This window comes from Hemicordylus capensis, chromosome 2 (assembly GCF_027244095.1).
Source record: "Hemicordylus capensis ecotype Gifberg chromosome 2, rHemCap1.1.pri, whole genome shotgun sequence".
Lineage (NCBI taxonomy): Eukaryota > Metazoa > Chordata > Lepidosauria > Squamata > Cordylidae > Hemicordylus > Hemicordylus capensis.
Genome location: NC_069658.1, coordinates 365,269,076 through 365,291,538, shown reverse-complemented (window position 1 = coordinate 365,291,538; position 22,463 = coordinate 365,269,076). Strand labels below are relative to the sequence as shown.

Below are 22,463 nucleotides of genomic sequence, written 5' to 3'. Positions count from 1 at the left end.
AGAATTGCATTTCAGGGTGTTTTTTCTTCTTTGACACTCATAACTCAGCTGTGAATTTATGGTGTTAAGATCTATGTGGTAGGTGGTACATGTGGCATTCATGATCTGCCATTCTGGAGTGAAAACTTAAGTACCTTCATGTATTGCCAACATCTCTATAGAAGGGCATTAAGTGAGCCATTTAGATGTGTTGGAGTCTTGTCATTGTATTCTTTCTGACTGTTTTGGGCAGAGCTCCATTTGCAGTAACAAAAGCTCACTATGTCTACTTTTGTCTACTGTCTGTGTTTCCATTAACCCTTGGCAGATGAATGAAGGCTATTCACTGTTTGTCAAATGTTGCTTTTTCTATCACATGTTAAGGTTGTACAGGAAAAGATTAGTACTTGACACACTGGAATGGAAAGAGTACCTTAGAGTCCATCCCAGCAGCTGTTGTTGAGTGTTATGGTTATGCAAACAGAACACGCATAAATAATGCTGCTAATATAATTCCCAAACGAATTTGTGAGATAATACTTTACACTTGGGATTTGCTCTAAACAACATAGTTTGTATTCATGGCCTCTATATAGTGCAAAACTGAGTTGTGTTAAGCGGTGATATAAGAAAGATTGTAACAACCAGAACTTGATTGTGGTCTACAAGTCTGGAATATTAAAGTTCTTGAAGTAATTCCTTAGGAAGCAAAGCCAGATGTTGCTTTGATTTGCAGGCTGTCTATATTTTTTTCAGTCTTGATCATACAGGTGTGAAGTGCATAGAAATGCATGGCTTGAAGAGTTAAAAGTACATAATCCCCACTCCACAATCCAGACACTCCCTTTAGGAAGGGACACAGTGTCCATCCCAATCCATGTGCTGTATGTAGGCAATTCATTTCTGATGTTTTATGCATTAACAAAGAGAAATATATCTGCAGTTAACTACCTTTAGTCCCACAATCCTTGAGCTATATTTTTAGCCTACCTTCCTTAAGGAAAGTAAGCTTATGAGATCACCCAGCATTTGTGTGTCCCCGTGTGTGTCATCCAGCAATGCCTGGCCCAATATGAACCAAATTGCATACAGCTATAGGGACACATAAGGATGCCTCAATGGCATAGTTTGTAATTATGTTATCCATTCTGATTCAAGATGGCGGACACCGAAACCTTTGAGGCACAAGTAGGCTAACTTGTGGACCGCCTAACCAATTTGAACCAGATTTGCTACAGCTGTAGGGAGGGACACCTCAAAGGCGTAATTTGCAATGATGTAATCCACCCTGATTCAAGATGGACACGTGAATGGTTGAGGCACAAGTGGACTACATAACCAATTTGAACCAAATTTGCTACAGCTGTAGTGAATGACACACAGGGACACCTCAGTGGTATAATTTGCAATGTCATCCACCCCAATTCAAGATGGTGGACGTGTGAATCTTTAAGGCTGAAGTGGGCTAACTTGTAAAGATGGTAATTATCAATTAAGATTATAGCAAAGGAAAGTAGGCAGATTACTTCTTACCAGAACAACTTGTTTGGAACTGTGGAGGTGGGAGGAGACTTATTTATTACATGTATATCCTGCCATAATGGTGCTTGAGGTGGTGTGTATATAGGGTTCCCAGGCATTTTCCTACCCAGGCACTTGGATATGTGTTAGGTAAATTTTAGAATGATTCTCAGTATCCCATGTAGAAAAGTAAAGTACATGCTTGTGGTTTAAACCTGCTTAGATTTAAACAGATTGTTGAATTATGCTTTTGGGCTGTTCCCTTCCCCTTTTGAAGTTGGAGACTTCCTGCAGGGGAGGGTGTTCAAATCATTGGAAATGTTTCTGTTAACCCAAGTTAAATGATAGACCCGGGGGTGGGTGAGGGATGAATTTTGATACATTGCTTCTCTGTGCCCCATACTGGCCTACCTTCTCTTTTTGACACTATCAGAGCATCTCAGAATGCCAGAATCTAGGTATGTTCTTTCATGATATATTTAGTGGAGAATAGGAAAAGGAGAGAAGTTGCATATCCCAGTGATATTGCATTTAAAGTAGGAATACTGCTGACTCCTGCCTAGTCACTTGCTATTTGTTCTAGTTATTCCAGGTAAGGAAATCAGTACAGTGGTCCCTCTACTTACGAAATTAATCCATTCCGAATGCACATTTGTAAGTCGAAAAGTTCGTAAGTCGAAAAGCAGTTTCCCATAGGAATGCATTGGGAACGGATTAATGCGTTCCAGAGCCTAGAAAAAAGACCCAGACCCCCAGTAAGGCTTGCAAACTGCACAGGAACATTTCTTTTCAAGAATAAACAGGCAGTAAACAAGCAGGCAAGTCAAGGAAACCGCATGTAAAATTCGTAAGTCGAAAAAACCGCATCTAAAACCGGATCTAAAACTGCCGTTTGTAACTCGAAAAATACTTATGTCGAGTAGTTCGTAAGTCGAGGGACCACTGTACAAAGCTAATATAAAGGGAGGAAGCAAGAGCCAAATGGCATCTTTGGGGGGCGGGGGGGATATAAACATGAAGACTTTGAGTTCAAGAAATTCCTTCAGGTACATGTGAGGGTTTGCATGCACATGTTGAATTCTCCCTTTCCCCCTTTTAGTAGCAGCTTTCAGTGCTTCTGAAATTCTCAAATTGAAGTTGTCTTATTGAGAAATGAAAAGCTTCTCAAAAGTGAGAACAAAATCTTCCTTGCTATTCAGTAGGGAGTGTATTATAGCATCCCATTAGTTTGTTGAAGTCAAGGTTACAAAACTAATAGGTAGTTTATATTTGTAATTGAGTATGTGGTTCTTTGAGGGGGGAAATAAACATCAGCAAAGCAGTTTAGTTTGTCTGATTCTGCAAGCAACAAAAGTTGTCTGTCTCCTCCAGCTATCCCTGATATTGTCAAGGGTCTCTTTTCCAAATTCTTTTTTGGGTAACTCTGGGGAAGAGGGGGTGGTTTTTGCAAGTGCTACTGTGGTTGTGAGCTGATATTTCCCCCCAAAGTGTTCATTGGAAACTTTTGGATGGGAGGAAGGCTGGGGAGAGAAGAGAAGACCATTACCTCTCTGCTTCCATCAGACCTGGTTGCATCAGTTATGTATAACTGCGCCCCTTGTGCTCAGAGTGTCCTGTTCAGTTACATGGTGTAGCTTGTTAATGAAAGGTAGTTTGTAGTTTGCATGTCAGATAACATGCAAGAGTTTTCCTCTATCACCAAAGACCATATTTAAATGACCAATGGTTCCAGAAAGTGGCTGACATCCTGCATAAGGAAGCATGTTTCTGAGGGACTGCAGGGGTGTGCTGAGAGCCCCTGTGCAGGCTCCCCTGGTCCCCCTGCGCACATGCTGTTTCACAAGAACCATTAGCATTGGGAGCATTCCTCATGTTCCAGAAGTGGTCTGTAAGATCAGAAGCATGGGGAAATTGCAGAAGGGCTCCCCGTGTGTGCCCCCCCATCCCTTCTTATGTGCATGCTTCCTTAGGATGTCAGCCACTGTGTTTAATTCTAAGAAGTAGTCTGGCATCTGGTTGCATAAGAGTTGTTGGCATCGGGAAATTTAAAGTATTTTCATCTGTTTGCTGAGCAGATTACTAAGAATGTTTTGAAGTTTTCTCACCCCTAACGACTACTGAATGTAAACTGTTTGCTTTCACTTGGTTTTGCACTTCTTCATTGCATCCTAATACCTATCTGCCAGCCTCTAGATTTCTTGTGTTTTCCTGATTAGGTTTAATAAGATTCTGAATCTGTCTTTCTTAGGGTTATGTGAATAATTTAGGTTTGTTACAGCACTAGCGCATGATCTCTTCGATTTCCTTGAAAAAGGAAATAATGGCAAGATTGGTCATTTGGATAAGGTCTTTGATAGAGGAAAACTCTTGCATGTTATCTGACTCTGACATAATCGTAACTACATGGCTGAGTGAGGAGTAGAAGTGGTAGTTGGAGTAATGGACTTATTTATTTATTTATCAGATTTGTACATGGCACCAAACTTTCGTCTCTGGGCGGTTAACAATAGGGATCTAGGAATGTAGGCACTGTAACTTATTGTTTGTCTGTCCTTGGGCCAGTCACTCAGGTAATCTACTTTACAGGTCTGTTGTGATAGAATGGTATAATGTGCTGACCTGAGTTCTGAGAAACTGAGGCACAAATGTGATTGATGTAAACCCTCTCGATGAAAACATGGGTGTTGGCTTTGGTTCAGTGAAACTTTTCACCTGCATAATCAGTGTGACCTACGCTTACAGTTACCCTAGGTTGACTTTACTATAGTTATCTTTTGGCTGGTGGCCTTGCTCATAGTATACCTGTTTTGTGCCTTTACTCTGGCTGGCTGTCAGATGTGGACCAGACAATGTTCCCATTTTTTCCCATGGAAAAGTATTATACAAGTTTTTCTGATGCCCGAAACAGATTGTGATCCAATTTGGCATGGTGTTTGAGCTATTTATATAGTTTTTAAAAACCTTCCACGATTTGCATTTCATGGCATCAGAAAGGTTTTTCTGGTAGTCAGGTAGGAACTAAATATTATCTGAGAAAAAGTAATGCAAATGAGGGGGAACTTACATGGGAAATTTTTCCAGGAAATTATTCCAATTCATATTTTACTGGAGAACCCATATCTGCTGACTAAGCAGCAGATTAAGATAGCACTGGTGACATTTGTGTGTCTGAAAAGTTTTGAGCTTGGCTGTATTTGATAGGTATGTGCACGAAATGGAATGTGTATTTTGTTTTGAGCTCAAAATGCAAAACAGCCAAAACATTCAGTCAGAACAGTGGTTGAACAGGCTGTTTTAGACAAAACAACTTAAAACATTATGAGTGTTTGGTCCATAGGGAACAATGGGGAAGCTCAAAACACTCTATTGTTCCCCATGGGTAGCTCCTAGGGACACCAGAGTGGGTTGGGTGGACATGATGGGTGCTACCTACCACACAACCCATGAAAGAAATGGGCAAGCAGGTGATTTTAACCTTTCCACAGAACTCCCAGAGGATCCTATGGGGGTTTTGGGGAAAGGTTAAAAAATTGCCTGCTTGCTCATTTCTTTTGTGGGTTGGGTGGTAGGTAGCACCCATCATGCCCTGCCATACAACCCTCTTTGGTGTCCCTAGGAGCTACCCATGGGGAACAAGCGAGTGTTTTGGGTTCCCCATTGTTCCCTATGCCCGGAACAAGCAGAGTGCACACATTTTGCAACCCTGTCCTGAAAAACACTGCAGAACAGAAGCAAGTATGCAGTAAAGGGGAAACAGCCCCTCCCAACACAGAACACCATTGCAAACACAGTCCAAAAATGGCCCAAAAGAAATCACTGACCCAGAATCCACTGCCAGCCACAGTAACATCATTGGCACAAGTTGTGCGCTCTCTCACACAATTATGACTCCTTACTTCCTAGCATTGCAACAGCTGCCACAGCATCACACCCTTGGCAGCAAGCATAGCCATAAGCTCAACTAGTGAAACTTCAGCCACATTTTGACTGAGTTCACTTTGCAATGCAGATTGCAGAGCAGACCAGTGAGTGAAGCATAAATTAGTCTCGAGGTTGGACAGACATGGCACTAATCTCACAGGAATCACCAGGAAATATACACAGGGATGCCACTGTCCATTTCTTGCCACAACACTAACTCCCAAACAAAACAAACCACAACTCCAAGAAGGAAGGCACCCAAGCTCTGCCTTTGTCAATCTGAGATCCAGCAAAATCAGATTACAGCAGCAATAGCACAGCATATTATACTCAGTGCTGAGAAAAGAAAACTACAGAATCAAACCTTCCTTCCTCCTCTCCTGATGTACCAGGGTCTCTCTGCTTCCCTGTCCCTTTTGAATACACTTTGAAATCCCTTCCTTGTGTGTTCCCCCCTCCCCCTGCCCAGTCCACGGGTGCACGGTTGCCTATGACAACCCTTGATTTGTATGATTTAAAAGCAAGGAAATTACAAGCTAATCTGAAGCCAGTGCCATGGGGAAAACAGGCCTCCAAAATGTCACTCAAAACATTTCGATCAAAATAGTGTTTTTGTTTGTTTCGAGCTTGATACAGGCCCTGTATTTGTAGGGTGTATTGTTTCAAGCTCAAAATGGTCTGTTTCAAGTCTAAATGTTTCGACATCTAAATATTTTGCACATCCTTAGTATTTGAGTCCAGTCCTGAAACCTTGACCCTGGTATGCATCCTTGTGCTCAGACACCACTTGTTTTCAGGAGTCACCTTTGCATTTTTAATTTAGAATAACAGGGCCTCTGCTGTGATGGACTTCTCCTATGGAACTTAAGTGTTCTAGGTAATCACTTTCCTTCTCATTTTTTTTAAACATCTGTAAACATTTTGTTGGCATGCTTTTAGGTGATCTGCTTGTTTGAAAACATCTGCAGTGTGATTTTTGTCTTATCTTGCTGCTGAAACACAAAATATTACCATGCTAGTTATGCATGGCTCTATTTTTCCAGTTCTCGAGATTATAAGAGGAAGATTGAAGATTATTGCATGTATATCTAGGGCAGTTTGAAAAGTGATTCAAGTATTCATATGTGTTTTCCAGAACAGCCCCTCTATCTGATTGGGCACCAAAATGGTCCAATAAATTGACTACGCAACTGATTGCTTGTTTTACCATTTCCTTTTGATAAGAATTAGTTAAAGCTGAGACTCTTAGAAGTAATTTAACTGCATCATAAGTCATTGCATCACTTTATGCATTAGGTTTCAAGACAGTGGCCAGGTTCAGACATCATGCTGAGTTGTAGTCTAATTGTGGTTTAGTGTTACTAATCACAATCCTGGGACTTCTGTGCTCCTTCCCTTTTATGCACAAGGGAGGGTAAAGTTCCAGTTAAAAACAATTTTCCCATTGCATCTGAATCCTGCAAATCCCATCTTGCTCTAACTGATCTTTATGAGCAAGCCAGCTTATCAAACTGGAATTCATTTGCTTTTATGGCCTGTCTTGTTCACAAGCAAATTCTGATTTGTAGACTGGATGAGGTAAATTTTCTCCCTTTGAACATGAAGGGGAGGAAGGAGTGCATGAACCCCAGGCTCATGATAGTCATGCTAAACCATGATTTAGTGTTAACAATGCCTGAACCCAGCCAGTGTATTGATATTTTTCAGAACTGAGATTAATTTAAAAAATATTAAGGAAAATTATCTACCAGGTATCTACATATTAACTTAATAAACTATGAAAGTGTATGTTCAGTTATATTTAGGTTGAAAAGATGTTAACAGTTTCTACTTGTTTTCAGGTGGTATGGTCAAGAGAAAGATTACAATGTTCTAGTCATGGATCTTCTTGGACCCAGCCTTGAAGATCTCTTCAACTTCTGTTCTCGCAGGTTCACAATGAAAACAGTACTTATGTTAGCAGATCAGGTATGTGGATTCGCAAATGTGACAGGGAAATTACAAGGCTTTAAAGTGCTCAGTTCGCTCAATTCTTCCAAGTAGGTCAGATGGTACAACTTGATATTGCATGTACTCTAGTGAATATTTGACCCAGATAGAAACAAAAAAGAACCGTGATGATGGCATAGTACATAGTACAAGAATAGTAACATAGAAAGTGGTTGAAAACCATGCAAACAACTGTATTAGGTGTGTTTGCCTCATTTCCCGTTCTTTGCAGTTAAACATTAATAACATTAGGAAAGCTGCATGTGCATCTCTGAACAGGAGGGCCAGCCCCAATAGTGCTGCAGTACACTTCCAATGCCAGGACATTATTGCAGCCATATCTAACAACTAATAGATGATAGAAATAGCAAAGGGAGCATTCTCAGAACACTTTTAAGGGGCATATTTGCACGAAAGCTCAAATTTGTACCATGGACACACTATTCGGAGGTTTCCAAATGCAGAGGTTTTTGCATTTATTTTAAGGTAGAATTGATGTTGGGTAACAGCAATTTGTTTTGGGAATAGTTTATCCTGGGAGCATCTGTGTGTCATTCCAATTCTCCAAAACATAATTTGAAGTAGTCTTCTCTGTAGGGCTCAGGGCAGTGGCAGCCCCCATCAACCCTAAGTGCTTCCCCCAGCTAATTGTTGGGCTTGTTTGAAGCTTTGGCCAAAGCTGAATTCTATGCACAGTCTCCCTGGAACCATGTGGAGATAGCCATTCTTACTGTGGAGTGCTGTGTTTTCCCCAGCGTCAGCTGGCCGGGGGGGGGGGGGGCACTTTTAAGGGAACCTGACTCTTCTTGAGCTGTTTAGAGAGTAGTCTGTATCCCTTAAAGCCACCCTCCTGCCACTGGGGAAAATGCAGTACTGTGAAAATGTAAAATAAAAAAGTCAGCAGGATGGGAAAAGGTTCTCACACTGGACTGGTTCAAAAGAATAGCAGTACCAACGCATGATCATGTTGGGGCTGCTGTGAAAACACACCTACTCTGATGTTATTAAAGGACATGTGGAGGCATTCTTGGCATGTTATTTATTCATGTGTGAGGGGTGATCTTCCAAACCACACCACTATATATGCTGCAAAGCCCTGTTTATTTAGGGTTTTGCAGCATGTGTGAAGGAGTGATTCGGATGATTACCCTTCAGCATGAGTAAAGGACATGCTGAAAACACATCAGCATGTCCTTTAATGACCTCGGAGCAGGCGTGTTCATACAGCAGTCCCACCAGGTTCACGTATTGGGGCTGCTGTTCATTTGAACCAGGCCAGTGAAGGGTTTTTTTTTCCAAAGTGGCCCCTGATTGAAATGTAGTGAAGATTAGTGATTTGGAAGATCAGAAACCAGTTGTGTGCTTGCATAGTCCCTCCCACCATCTTCTGTGTGGCCTAATAAATGATTTCCTCTTTGAATCAAACAGATTTGCTTTTGCATCCATATCAGCGGGGTATAGTTTGAATGAGCTCTCTAAACCAATATTCTAGATTAATTTCCACCCTGGTTTGGAGAGCTTGTTCAAACTATAGCTTGCCAGTATGGATGTTGTGGCAAAGCATGGTTTGATTTTAAAGCACATGCCTGGTTCCTAATCTTCCAAACTGGCTTGGAGAATTGGAAATGTGATGTCTGAATGCTGCTAGTGTAATCCATTTCAGAAATAAATTGTTGTCCAATAGCAATTCTACCCTAAATGCAAGAATTCATGCATTTGCAACCCCCTTGATTATATGTTCATGCTGCAAATTTGACACACTCTCTCTCTCTTTTAATGGTTTTGAGAATCAAACATAATGCAGCCACTGAGTTTGTAGTTTGTATCATTGGCATTTAGTGCTAAAAAAAACTGCTTGGAAGATCCGTGGTTCCAAGCCTCTTGTGGGGGGAAACAGCTTTAAATAAATAAAATGAATGTGCTTCAGAATGTCTCATTTTAGACAGAAACAGTTAAATTGCCCTTCTCCTTGGCATCATGGTATAGTAAATAGGGATAATAGTTTAATCTCTACCAAAGTGGCAGTGTGAGCAGAAATACTCTACTACTCAAGTTAAATGTGGGTATGGGTTATTGTTTCAGAAAGATAGCTGTGAATGTATTGGGCTTAGTTTGCAGCTGCTTTGCTATATGGAAACTTGTAGTGCAAGTATTACTGTCATTCTATATTGCATTTTGATTAATATTTCAACTCATGCCCTTGTTCCTTTTTTCCTACTGCATCAATAATATGAGTGCCACATATTATATATGATAAAACATTTTAAATATTATCAGCCTGTTTGTGGAGAACTTCACCATTACTGATCTCTGAAGTAGGCTGGACAACAGGTTTTTTCTTTAGAACAGCCAACATTCAAAAGCATCTTATTCATTAGTAGGCTTATTGTCTGATTTGGATTATTTATTTATATTTCTATCCCACGGGGTAGAATTTGATAGATTTGGGATTATTTATTTATATTACTATCTGCAGTCCAAGGAATGCAGAGTGGGGTTACTTGCAAGTAAGTAGTTGCAGAGTTGCTGCTAGTGGCTGACATAGACTAATGCGGTACACAGTGAAAAATCTCGCCCAACTGAGAACTGGGAAGACCCCGGGGGAGGACCTGCTTCCACCTGAGGCGATTAAAAACAATCAGGATTGGTGGGCCCCCATTCTGGCCTCACTATTTACCTTTATTGATACACATGACCTTGGGATTGGAGAACAGCAATTATTGTTCCCATTTTCAAAAAGGGCAAGAAGAATGACCCTCTCAGTTACAGACCCATTAGCCTGCTCAACACCATTAGCAAGCTTTATGTGAGACATCTGCATTGGAAATTATGGGACTGGCTGGAGCAGGAAAATCTGCTGGCAGAGGAACAGGCTGGCTTCAGGGAAGGTTGATACATAATCGACCAGTGTCTAGTACTCCAGCACCTTATTGAAAAATACTCTTCCTGCAACACAACCTCCCTTTATGTAGGCTTCATTGACCTTAAAGCGGCTTTTGACTCTGTCTCACGAGTCACATTATGGGAGAAGCTGGAAGCTGCCTTGATTGACCAGCAGCTGTTATACCTAATACAAATGCTTCATACTGGCACATCACTCAGGGTGAGGTGCAACCCCCAGGGACATCTCACAAGTGCCATCGAAACATGGAAGGGTGTAAAGCAAGGCTGCATTCTGGCCCCACTTTTATTTAACTTTTACATTAACTCCATGGTGGGCCAAAACAACAACCTAGATTTCCACCCCCCTAAACTTGCAGGAGCCCATATTTCCACTGTACTATATGCAGATGATGCAGCAATACTCTCAAGGACTCCCATTGGCCTTAAATATGTATTGAGGGCCTTAGCACAGTATTGTAAGGAAGATCCAAAATTATGGCTTTTGCTAAAAGGCCCAAGATCTGCACTTGGTCTATAGAAGGGCACAAGATTGAACAGTTTCCTTGTAAATAACTGGGGGCAGTCCTTCACTCCACATAGGGACTATGCTGCATTAAATATGTAGAGGACTACCTCCGCTATCCTTAAGTTTCTCCAGACAAGAGGCGGCCATTATATACCCGTGGCACTTAAATGGTATGAATCTAAGCCGCTAGCACAGCTTCTCTATAGTGCCCAGCTGGGCCCCTTTCCCAATTTTGCCCCCATTGGAGCATGTGCAATCAAAGTTCCTAAGATCAGCCATTCAAGTTCTGAGATGTGTCACTAATACCACCTTGTGACTGGAGACAGGCTTGATGAAAATGGAGGCAAGGGTCTGGATTACCATACTTAACTGTTGGCTTAGACTGTCTCTCTGTCCCTTGGGCCTTGCCCCTTTAACCCTGAGCGATAACTTTCAGTCCAGCTGGAAACAGTCAGTTGTGACTAAAATATTGTCCCTGGGCCTGTCCACACCCTACTTAGTTAACATGGGCTGCGATACGGACAAGGCTCTTAACAAACAGCGTATTACAGACATAGAGCACCAATCTGATATAGGCAAGGCCCCGAACTTCCTCATCAGTGAAGGACTCAGATATACTGCCTCTCCTTTGGCATACCTAACACAACTGGAAGTCCCAAAGCACAGGGAACCTTCACGCTGGCGCATTGCCATGTTCTTCCCTCAGCCGTACTTGAGAGACAATATAGGAATATTCCACTTTCGGTATGTCAGTGCCCATGCGACTTAGGGCAAGTAGAAACAACAGGGCACACCCTCCTTCAGTGTTTGTATTCTACTGTTATTACATAAGTATCCTGATCATACGGACCAATTCTACACCTCTTTACTACTATCTGATAGCAAGCTCACCACCACTTAGTGTTGCCAGGTTCTGCGCAGCATCGATTAAAATCCGGCGGATGATGACCTCTTGCTCATGCCCAGCGCCCAATTTTATGGTCTTACTTGAGCACAGTTTTACCTGCTGTCTCAGAGTGCTTCATGGCAGCACAGCACTCTTACAGTTCTATAGTCCCACAGCTTCTTGGCTTTTTATCTTGCCCTAAATTGATAAAACTCTTACTATGTCTATAGTTGCCTTTGTATGACTTTTTCCCTTTATGCCTCCATGTTTTTCATGTAACTTTTAAATGCAGTCTTCTCTTTTATTTCTTTTTTAAAAATATATTTTTATGATGCCATTTATAAATATTTGTACCTTTTTTTAAAACCAGTGCTTCTTAACCTTGGCCCCCAGATGTTGTTGGACTCCAGCTCCCAGAATCCTCAGCTGCAGTGGCTTTTGCTTGGGGATTATGGGAGTTGTAGTCCTACAACATCTGGGGGCCCAAGATTAAGAAACCCTGTTTTAAACCATTCTTAACTACTGTTAACTGCAATTTTCAGGTCTCGGCCAATAAGGGTCATTTAGTTTGCGATCTTGCTTTGTTTTAGACAGCCATAGTTTTATTGTAAATTATACTTCTATTTCTGATTTTTATAGTCTCTTATAATCTTTCAGTATATTGTGCACCTCTAGGCTTTTAATATCTATGTTTACTTTTAATATGTAATCACCCCTTATACTTCATGCTGGTCTATGACTGTAATAAAGATTGCTTTGGTTTGACAGTGAAAAATGTTCTCCACACACAATGTGGGGAGAGGTGATTTTTGTTCAATTCCCCTTCCTTCTACAATTGCCTGTGCCTCCAGGAAACACACCCCTGAGGGTTCTGCAACTCTCATTTTTCAGGAAGCAGAATGGGCTGCATATGGAAGAGATTTGACATAAATTGCCCCTCACCCTATTGTATGCAGGGAATGCTTTTCGCCATGTGCAGCGTTAGTCTGAATGTTGGCTAGTATTTGTTTTTATATTGTAGGTAACTGCCAAAATGTGGCTTTCTTAAGCTCACATTTTAAAATATTGTTGCTTCTAAAGAGTTATATTTTTTCTTCTCTTACAGATGATCAGTAGAATTGAATACGTTCATACAAAGAATTTTATACACAGAGACATTAAACCAGATAACTTCCTAATGGGTATCGGGCGTCACTGTAATAAGGTTAGTCTAATACTTTTTGCATGAAAGATTTAAAAGATAATGTCTCTGAAAATGGCAGTTCATGGAAATGCTGTGCCGCTTAAGCTAATTACTTGCCATTGCTAAATGAGTCAATTATTTGCCGACATCTGTCAATTATTTGCCAAGAGTTGGGGATTGCAGTCATACTACTAAATGCAGCTGTGGCCCCAACCTTTGGTGAGATCCTAATTATGGAATTCAAGGATACAAATCAATAATAACCAACCTTTTGATTGAGTTTTCAAACTCACTCTATTCAATGACAGTGCTGATTATTCAGAATCAATGGATTGCAGTAGCACCACTTACCATAAACTGTGATTTACTATTGTCAGCTGCATTTTTGCCACCATAGTAGAGCCTCAGCAACCATCTGCAAAGGTTTTAAAATTGGCTTTAACCAATCTATAGTGAGACCATCAGCTTCTAATAGTAACATAAGGTTGTTGACTTAACTGCTTTCTATGCTTTCACAACCTTGTGGAAGTTTAGAGTGCAGTTGTAGATGTAGATTAATAGTCACAAACTCAAACTATTAACATTGTCTACTGGATTTTTAAAGTGTGGGCAGAAGGGGCTGATGCATTAATCTAGCTGGAGATGCATGTTTCCTTAAACTTATCAATGGAAAACACTTTTCTTGATTTAGCTTGTGGGAGTAAAATTTGCTAAACTCTACATTGAGCTTGGGCAGACAGGCAGCATTGGCAATGCATTAAGCATGCTATTAAGAATTTCTGTTTAAGTGCATTAGGTGTATTTAAGTGCACAAATGTATGTGATTAATACTTGTATTGGAAGCAAGATTCCCACTTTGTTTCTTAGACCGTCAGTGTTTACTCTTTAGGTACTGCTAGCTGTAAAATGTTTACCTTTGTTTGCCTGTATGAATGCCAACTTGGGGCCATTACTTTAGAACAACAACCTGTTGAATTCTGTTTTAAAGGAATTCAGTGTACCAGTTTAGAAACCACTTTGGGGAGGTGGGAGGGAAGAAAACTTAAGCAGCAGGTTAAAAGGTAAAATTCTTGTAATCCTAAACCTCATTTATCTCTAAATTTCATACTGTAGCATTCTTTCTTTAGTGAAAATTCTTTAACCTTCTGCCAGGTACTAGAGGTATAACTAGAAAAATTAAACCAAAGGTATTCTGAGTTTTCTTGGGGGGAGTAGGGCTTTCTCCACACTCTTGACAGCAAGTGGTCTGGCATTGCAGCACTTATTTTTTGAAGTGGAAATGTAGCCTGGAAATTATTGCTGTTTTTTAGGTGACTTTGTTAGGACCACACTAAAAGATCTAAACAGCCAACCCTGCATTTCGCTCTCAGGGAAGGAACCATTTAGGACCAGTGCCAAATACTTAATTAGTGGGCATCTACTTTCAGTTTAATAATGCTGGACATAGGAGTGTAAAATCCTTGGTTTAATCTAAGCAGAATTTAAAACAAATTTTGCTTCAGGACTGTGTAAAACCTGTTCTTAGGAAAATTTGCTTTTAGATATAGTTTACCATTTTCTCCCTGTAGCAAAAGTGCAGGTAGATTTTTGTCCTCCATGCAGTGTTCTAAGACACATCAGTCACAAAAGGTTAGGATGTTATGGTAATCTTGTTCTAGTAGCTTTTTAAAATTATAAACAAACTGAAACTGTAGTGATTATAATTGGAATGCTGAATTTTTCAAATTTGTTCTTAATTCCATGTTTTAGGAGTGACTTCACTCCTAACGTAAGATGATCTTTGAGTTCTGCTAGAATAAGCCCTGCATGCTTATGAAAGTGAACTTAAGGTGACTAAATGCCTTCTACCTCTTCCTTACTGAAGATTTACTTCCTACATAACTCTTGGGGGAAGGGCAGTTTGTTGAGCCAAAGGATACTATTATACATAAAGTCCAAATTTCCTTTTTATTAAACCCAAATATTGCCATTGCTATCCCTATTCAAGGCAGTGTCATTCTGAAGTGGCTCATGCTCAAAATTTACCTTGCCACATCTTCCAAATTTTTTCCTTATAACATTCTCTCTTTTGGAAAACTGTAGTGCTTGGTGGAAGAAGGATGGCATTTGGCTACCCTATTCTTTCTCTAACGCCTCGGTGTTGCCTGTCTGCGCCAGCCATTGTTGCAATGTAAGCAATACTGTTTGATGCACTGCCACCCTCTATTGTTTGTTCAGTGTTTAGAATCTCCAGTGGGGAAGAGGAAAAGAAGCATGACTGTTAGTACTTCTCAGGATCCATCTTTCTCAGGATTAAACCAGGTCTGAAACTGTCTCCTATTCCAACCTCAATCCCAAACTCATATGCTTTTTTGTTTTGTTTCGGAAAACTTGTAGACTTGCAAGAAGAACCTTATGTTGGCATTATTCAGACATACTTGGCAAACATGTAACATTACTAAGATGTTTTCTTTGCGGCGCTTTTAAACTTTAAAGTTCTTTTTCTTCCCATCTTAAATGTGACCAAGGTTAGATATCTTTTAATTACCCAAATGTTTTGAGTGTGTTCTTGAGGAATAGTCCCATGTGCTGAAATACAATAAAAGGTGGACGCAGGATATTCTGTGAAAGATCGCATATACCTTCTCAGTGTGCATGCGCTGTATTTGGATGCAGAAAGTCTTAGTGAGATCTGTCACCCTGTTGATTCACAGTATGATGCGTGTTTGGAAAAATACATTCCAGGTGCAATCACAATCCACTGTAGCTCTCCCTTGTGTATTAGTAGCTTTGATCCTTTAAATGTATATAACAAGAGGCAAGAGAAGAAATATTATTTTATCTGTTTGCATTGAAACAAATTTTGAAAACATCAGGAAAAGCTGATCGATCTAGTTTTGAATCCTTGAAGCTTTACTTATAATCCAACTAATGAACATGTCCTGAGCAGCTTTTTAAAATTTGCTTATTAAGGCTCAACTTTATTCTGTTCCTCCAGAGGCTTTGAGCTTTGGAAGTGCAGTAAGTGAAATGAATAGTATTTAAGCCTCTTTTGGGCTTGTATTGGCATTTGGTTCAAATGGTACTAAGAACTGTCCAGTTTGTAGCTTCTCATTACAAATGCTGAGTTCTATGCCATCTAAATAACCATAATGTACCTTTTTAAAAGGGGGATGGGGACCTGGGCTTGAAAAGTACATTGCTGTTCATGACTAGTAATGTGCTTTTTGTGCCAGAACTTGTGGTGTTGGATAGAAGAATGCTGTACTCTGGAGACAAGGTTCCTGTGTTAAGCGCCCCTGCTCCCAACATATAAATATGCAAAGTTGTGCCATCTGCAGGTGGTGGGAGAGCCACTCTTAGTCACCCTGCTCACTTTGCAGCTTAAGCAACGTGTCCAGAAGGAAGCCTTACTCTCTTGTTTGGTAACTTCCATCCTCAGCAGAGGGGTAGATACTACAAGCCTGAAATGGGGGAAATGTATTATTATAGAAGAGGGTAATGTGGAAAGACAAAACCACTTTTTTGCAGACAGCCTCTCTCTGCCACTCGGTTAGGCCTTTCGTGAACGGTTGGGAGTGCATATATTTCCCCCCAGAATGTGATGCCAAACAGCGCCCAAATCATTATTATGTTACTTTAAAAATATCTGATTAGCAAATATTATCAAAGGTGAAATAATGTGTACATATTAGATCATCTACAAAACACCCAGTGCTTCAGTCTACTGCATAAAACTCATTAAGGAATACAAATTGCATGGGAGGAATGTCTAGTGGATTATTACCTAAAGAAACTCATATAGAAATGGAGGCTTTCTGTCTTCCGTTTGTGGTGAGAGGGGGAGAAGGTGGAACAGCCTCACTCCTATGTGGAGTGGCATTTCAGTTGAGACTGAGATCTTCCTATTGCATTTATCATTACTGATAAATGCAAAATCCAGTAGAAGTTAATGGTAATAGACTTGTTTGTAGGAATTATAGATGTCTCTGAAGGCTCTATTTTACTACCTGTATATCGCATTTGAAGACATTTTAATAATAGTAGAAGTCTTGTCATATTTAAACTTGTGCTAATAAGGTGGCGTTCAGAGCCAGATAGATTACCCACAGATTGTAGCCCTTCTTCATTTGGATCAGCTGTATACTCAGTGATTATGTATATGGGTGTGCAGAGACCACGGTTCGAGCCACAGTCCAAATTTGGACCAGTTTGGTACAGTTTGGCTGAACCTCGAACTTGTCTGGTGGTTTGAGATGGTGCCGGGGTGTGTGGGCAAGCAGCATCTTTAAAAGTAAAGCTGCAGGTCCTTAACTCCTTACCAGAGTCATCCCGCTGCAGGCAGTTTCCTGCAGTGGTGACTCCCCTCAGCAGTTCGAGCAGTCCCCCCCCCCCCCGGTTGTTTGTGGCTTGGCTGAACCGGTCCAAATTTGGACCATGGATCGAACCATGGTCTGTGCACACTTCTACTTATGTAGTTCTTCCAGTCCTCAATTTGTGATAGATGGTTAGGTAGCTTTCACCTGCATCCACCTATAACTTAAGCATTTTTGCTTAGTTGTCTTTAAATGATCTCCTCTTTATTCTTGAGTCTAATATTCCTCAACTTCACTGTGATGACTGTTGCATTTGCTGGGCTTTTATCAGTGTGTTTCTCAAGTACATGAATGACATGAATGTAATAGCTACTTGGGATCTGTAAAACACAATTCTTGTATATTAGAACTTGGTCCCTTCAGCCTGTTATTTTAATAGGAAATGTGATTATGTGTGTACGTGTACCTATTTTTACTTTATTCTGTGCCCCATTTGCTGCTGCTTAGCGTAGAAGTCACAATAGCATAGCACATTTCCTAACACCAACATAACTAAACTGATCTGTTTTATATACCTATTCTAGCTTGTTTTCTGTTGAAGTGGAGCTGATGAAGTCCTTTTTAAAAAAAATGTTAGGTGTCTGTGACTGATCAGTTGAATTGAACATAAGGAATTTCATGGTGCTGTAGTAGTTTGGAAGATGGGTTAGAGGCTAATCTATATTGCTGTTGTCAAAGGTTGAAGTCTCTGTGCAGGTGTCTTTAGTAATGGTAACACACCAATGCAGAATATCGAAAGAGGTGGATGGAATTGCTGTTAGCCAATATAAACAAAAAGTAGAAAAGCAAAACTGCTTTGAGAAATTAAAGCGAGAATATGACTGCATGAAAAGGTGACTATTTCTGCTAATTAGTATAATAGGTGTTAGATCAAATTTTTACTCAAAGTAGGTTCAAGACTAAATCTTAGACTCTGAATATCATTGCTTAAACATTTTCTTAAATATAATTGATTAAACACTTCCTTCACCAAGTGAGAGATCTAGGAGCATTTGAATACTGTCTGTTTCAACTACTTAATGAGAGTTATGACAGTATTTCCTTTCGCTTTAATTATAATCTCAGATTACGTTTTGTTAGATCTGAAACTTCTAATGATCATGTACTTCAAAGTCACAGGTGTGGCTTCCAAACACCAATTGCCTCGAGATGTAATCTTTTCCAATTTTTTCTTTAAGTTATTCCTTATTGACTTTGGGTTGGCCAAAAAGTACCGAGACAACAGGACAAGGCAACACATACCATACAGAGAAGATAAAAATCTCACTGGTACAGCCAGATACGCCAGCATCAATGCACACCTTGGCATTGAACAGAGGTGAGTGTCCAAGGCATTCTCTAGTTATATCGAAAACTATAAACATTTGGGGTCTTAACACCACCCTAGCTGCAAAATTAATATTTATTAAAATGAAAACAGATTGTTTCCTGCCATAGACAATCTCCTGGTAAATATAGATGTGCATTTTAACACTTCCGTGAATTCTTCAGAAGTAGAGGCTGTAAAAGTATGTTTCACAAGCATGCTTCCTTGCATCCTGGCACCACACTGTTCAAAATAGAAAACCCTAATTGTATACAATATCACCTAGATACAGTATTGTACTACTGATATTTTGGGGAATGGGAGTGTCCTTCTAAAAACTGAACCAACATATTTTGGATTGGAAGAGCTTGAATTTTATTTTTTAAAATGCTTATTCTGGTTCCTTAACCAGAATAGGCATTTTTAAAAATGCCACACTGGAAATACAGTTGAGTAATACCTTCTGAAACAGACCTCCATGAATCATCAAAAATGTTGGACTCTGCTTATAGCACAGCTCTTTCCTGAATGCTGATATGCTGCTATTCCTAAAAGTTGTTAATTCTAGAAATCAAATTTAGAGTCTTAGAAGCCAAACAGCTAATAAACTTGTATCCTAGATTCTCTCACTTGTGTATTTATAGAGTTGGTAAGAATCAGAACAGGTAGTCACGGACACTATCTCATGAGCAGTCAGAAAGGGCTACAGGGTTTGCGGGGAGGAAGCCCTAAAGAGCGTACCTCCCCACAAACGATCATTCTGCCTTCCCCGAGCAGGCCAATTGCCCGTCCAGACAAGCACCGGCTGTTGCCGGCAGCTCCAAGGGTCAGAGTGCCGGGACACGTCATCCTGCCCACTGGAGCTCCAGTAATGCACTGCGTGAGTGCGCAGTGCATTATATGGATCTCCCTTCCCTCTCTGAGTCTGCTAGCCACGGCTGCTTGCAACTGGGGCTGACAGATGATCGCAAAAATGAGGTTAAGGGAACGCTTGCTTCCTTATCCTTGTTTTAAAGGGAGGCTTCATAGGCGGGTTTGCTGCTGTGCCACTGGGATTGGTCCGATCTCGGCAGTATGCACGCACATGCAGAACTGGGCTGGGCTCCCTTAGCCCAGTTTTGCATGTGTGTGTGAATAGCCTCATGCTGTTGGTACTTTACATTGGCTCACACACACAGCGACACCACACCAGCATGCAAGTGACACCAGTTTACACAAACAACTCTTGGTACCACTGCAGCCTCCTAAGCTAAACGGTTGTTGCTGAGTGTTGAGGGATCCTTGGCAGCAATGAGGAAGGGAGGAATGCCTGGAAATCTGGCAGAGAACACCTTCTCCTAGAAGGGCTCGTCTCAGTTTCTGGGCTCTCCTCCCTCTTCTCTTCCTGCGGCACAGCCCACATCACTGTTGAAGCTCCCTTGACCCTCTGCAACACCTTTTCAGTATGTTCTAGACCGCAGCATTGCTGAAAGTTGCTTGTGATAACTACTTCTACTGGAATTACTATGTGAGCCACTGTGTTTATTTCACTCTACTGACCAATCTGCATAGTCTTAAACTCTGAGTGCTAAAATTGCACATCTATAGGTAAATATTTCTCATTTGAAAAGCCAAGTGTATAATATAGCAACTATGTAAATTCAAAATTATTTTACGAAGAGGCTTGTTCATTCTTAGTTTGCACTTGCTGTGTGTTGGTATGTAGGAAACTGACAGTGTCTGCTTTCATATTTTAAGACCTTAGAAAATGCTAGTGCTGTATAACATTTTAAGCATAAACTCATAACTGCCTCTTTCCCCCTTCAGTCGTCGTGATGATATGGAGTCACTAGGATATGTATTGATGTACTTTAACAGAACCAGCCTGCCATGGCAAGGATTAAAGGTGTGTCATGAAATCTTGCTGTTTTTGGGGCTGTTCTGAACAGCAGACTGTATGCAATCCTGAACCATTGTTCTGATTCAGAGATCTGTTACAATATTATTTTTACAGGACCCCAGTATCTCTGTGGTGTGGAAACTCCTGAAGCAAATATATTTGTGTTACAATTGATATGATTAGGCAAACAAAATGCATTCAGGGTTAAGCTTAGGAAGAAAAATAATAAATCACCAGGGGCAGCATCTAGATAGACTGTCAGTCATGACTAAGTTACAAAGAAATTAATGGAACTTCAGTTAGTCATTACTAGCTCGTCTCACTGATTTCAGTGCTTTGTCATGACTGACTTGTCTGCATGCTGCCCCAGTTTGTTTTCCATAGTAACTGTAATAGTGTGAGTGTGCGTGGTAACCCCCATTGCTTAAGGCTTGGCATATGGAATAATCAAACTTGTTGACTAAAATCTATTCTGGGATTTAAGTGTGAATGTGCACGCTGGGCCTGAGCTTTGGAGCTCTGTAAAAAGTGAGGTGGGAGATATACTTCAGATGGAATTGCTAACTCAGTTGATGTCAGATACAGTTATTCAATGTAATGGCAGTTGTGTTGTGAAATACTTGGCTGACATGTACAATCTAATATAACTCTTCAGGAGGGTGCATTGTAGGATCTCTTATAAGTAATACTCTGGTTTAATGAGCAGAAGTATCAAATGCCCAAGATAACTATGTGATGAAAGCACTAGGCTGCAATAAATGGCATCCAGCTACATTCAAAACTTAATAGCAGATTGATCTTCATTCCCTTTGCAATGAGTTGTGGAACCTAAGAGATTTCATGTGAAGTTGAAGGTTCTGTTTATCTCATAATTACAACTGCTCTTGCGTCACTCACATTGATCCACATTTTGTATAGGCTGCAACAAAGAAGCAGAAGTATGAAAAGATTAGTGAAAAGAAGATGTCCACTCCTGTTGAAATTTTATGTAAGGTAAGCTTATAAAAGCTATCTTTTGTGTCAGCATTTAAATTAGCCAAATGCTATATAAATGGTGACAACTCTGGTGTTGGATTCCATGCATCAGTAGAATTCGTTTGTGGTGAAAGTTAGACTCTTGAGTTAATTTCCTTTGTCCTCTAAAAATAAAACTTGCAATATTATGGAACCGGCTTCCTGAATTTGTCTGTAAGGCACACTTTCTACAGATCATGGTCTGACTAATTCCATTTACAGGGATTTCCTGCAGAATTTGCAATGTATCTGAACTACTGTCGTGGCCTGCGCTTTGAAGAGGCTCCTGATTACATGTATCTGAGACAGTTATTCCGTATTCTTTTCAGGTCAGTCATTTGGGAAGGGGAACCACAAAGTAAGGGGTCAAACTAAGGGGTTGGGGGGAAGGTACGAGGGGTTTTTATTGGCTTCAACAGAAACCTGTGTATCTTGAGAACTGCTCTTGTGCATTCAACTCACATCTGTTCTTATAAATTCAGTGGCCCAAAACGGCAAAATCGCATTCTGTCTATCTGAGCTTCATCCAGCCCAAGGGGTGTGTGTGTGTGTGTATTCAGCACACAGAAAAGTATTTTGAAGTCCACTTCTGATGGCTTAATTTCCAAGCAGGGAAATGTAAACAACATTTTAAAATAGATGTTGTTTATTCTGTTAAAATATTCTGTTAAATAGATGATAAAATACAGTTCATATCTCACTTTGTATTCACTTTGGAATACAAAGTGAATACAAATCTGATTCTGCACCAAATTTAAGAGGTGGCAAGGTGTAATAGGACTTGGAACAGAAAGATTTTATTATTGTGATAGTCGACTAAAATAGTTTCAATCGAAAGCTTTTTATGTTGGTACATAAAGTTCAGTTTGGTTTGTATTAGCAAGTTGTGCATTAACTGTACTGTAAGCTGTTGTTAAGCTTTTGCAAAAGTGATTACAGCTTCTGTTCAGGTAGTAGACAGTTACCAGAATCCCAAGGACCACATATGGTGTATTAACACCTTTACCAGAGCTTTTCCAAA

The 22,463-nt window shown here is 40.3% G+C and overlaps 1 protein-coding gene across 6 annotated transcripts in view; it reads left to right on the top strand.

Moving 5' to 3' along the window:
* The window catches only part of CSNK1A1 (casein kinase 1 alpha 1), a 58,410-nt gene that overhangs the window by 5,464 nt on the left and 30,483 nt on the right, over positions 1-22,463 (top strand). For 5 of the 6 annotated variants that reach the window (XM_053289878.1, XM_053289879.1, XM_053289873.1 and 2 more), the window contains exons 3-9: positions 7,263-7,389; positions 12,811-12,909; positions 15,106-15,189; positions 18,422-18,561; positions 20,356-20,434; positions 21,347-21,421; positions 21,665-21,771. In XM_053289878.1, the coding sequence (XP_053145853.1) occupies positions 7,263-7,389; positions 12,811-12,909; positions 15,106-15,189; positions 18,422-18,561; positions 20,356-20,434; positions 21,347-21,421; positions 21,665-21,771 (711 nt within the window). The remainder of the gene's footprint in view (positions 1-7,262; positions 7,390-12,810; positions 12,910-15,105; positions 15,190-18,421; positions 18,562-20,355; positions 20,435-21,346; positions 21,422-21,664; positions 21,772-22,463) is intronic. The other variant, XM_053289880.1, reaches the window with a different exon arrangement.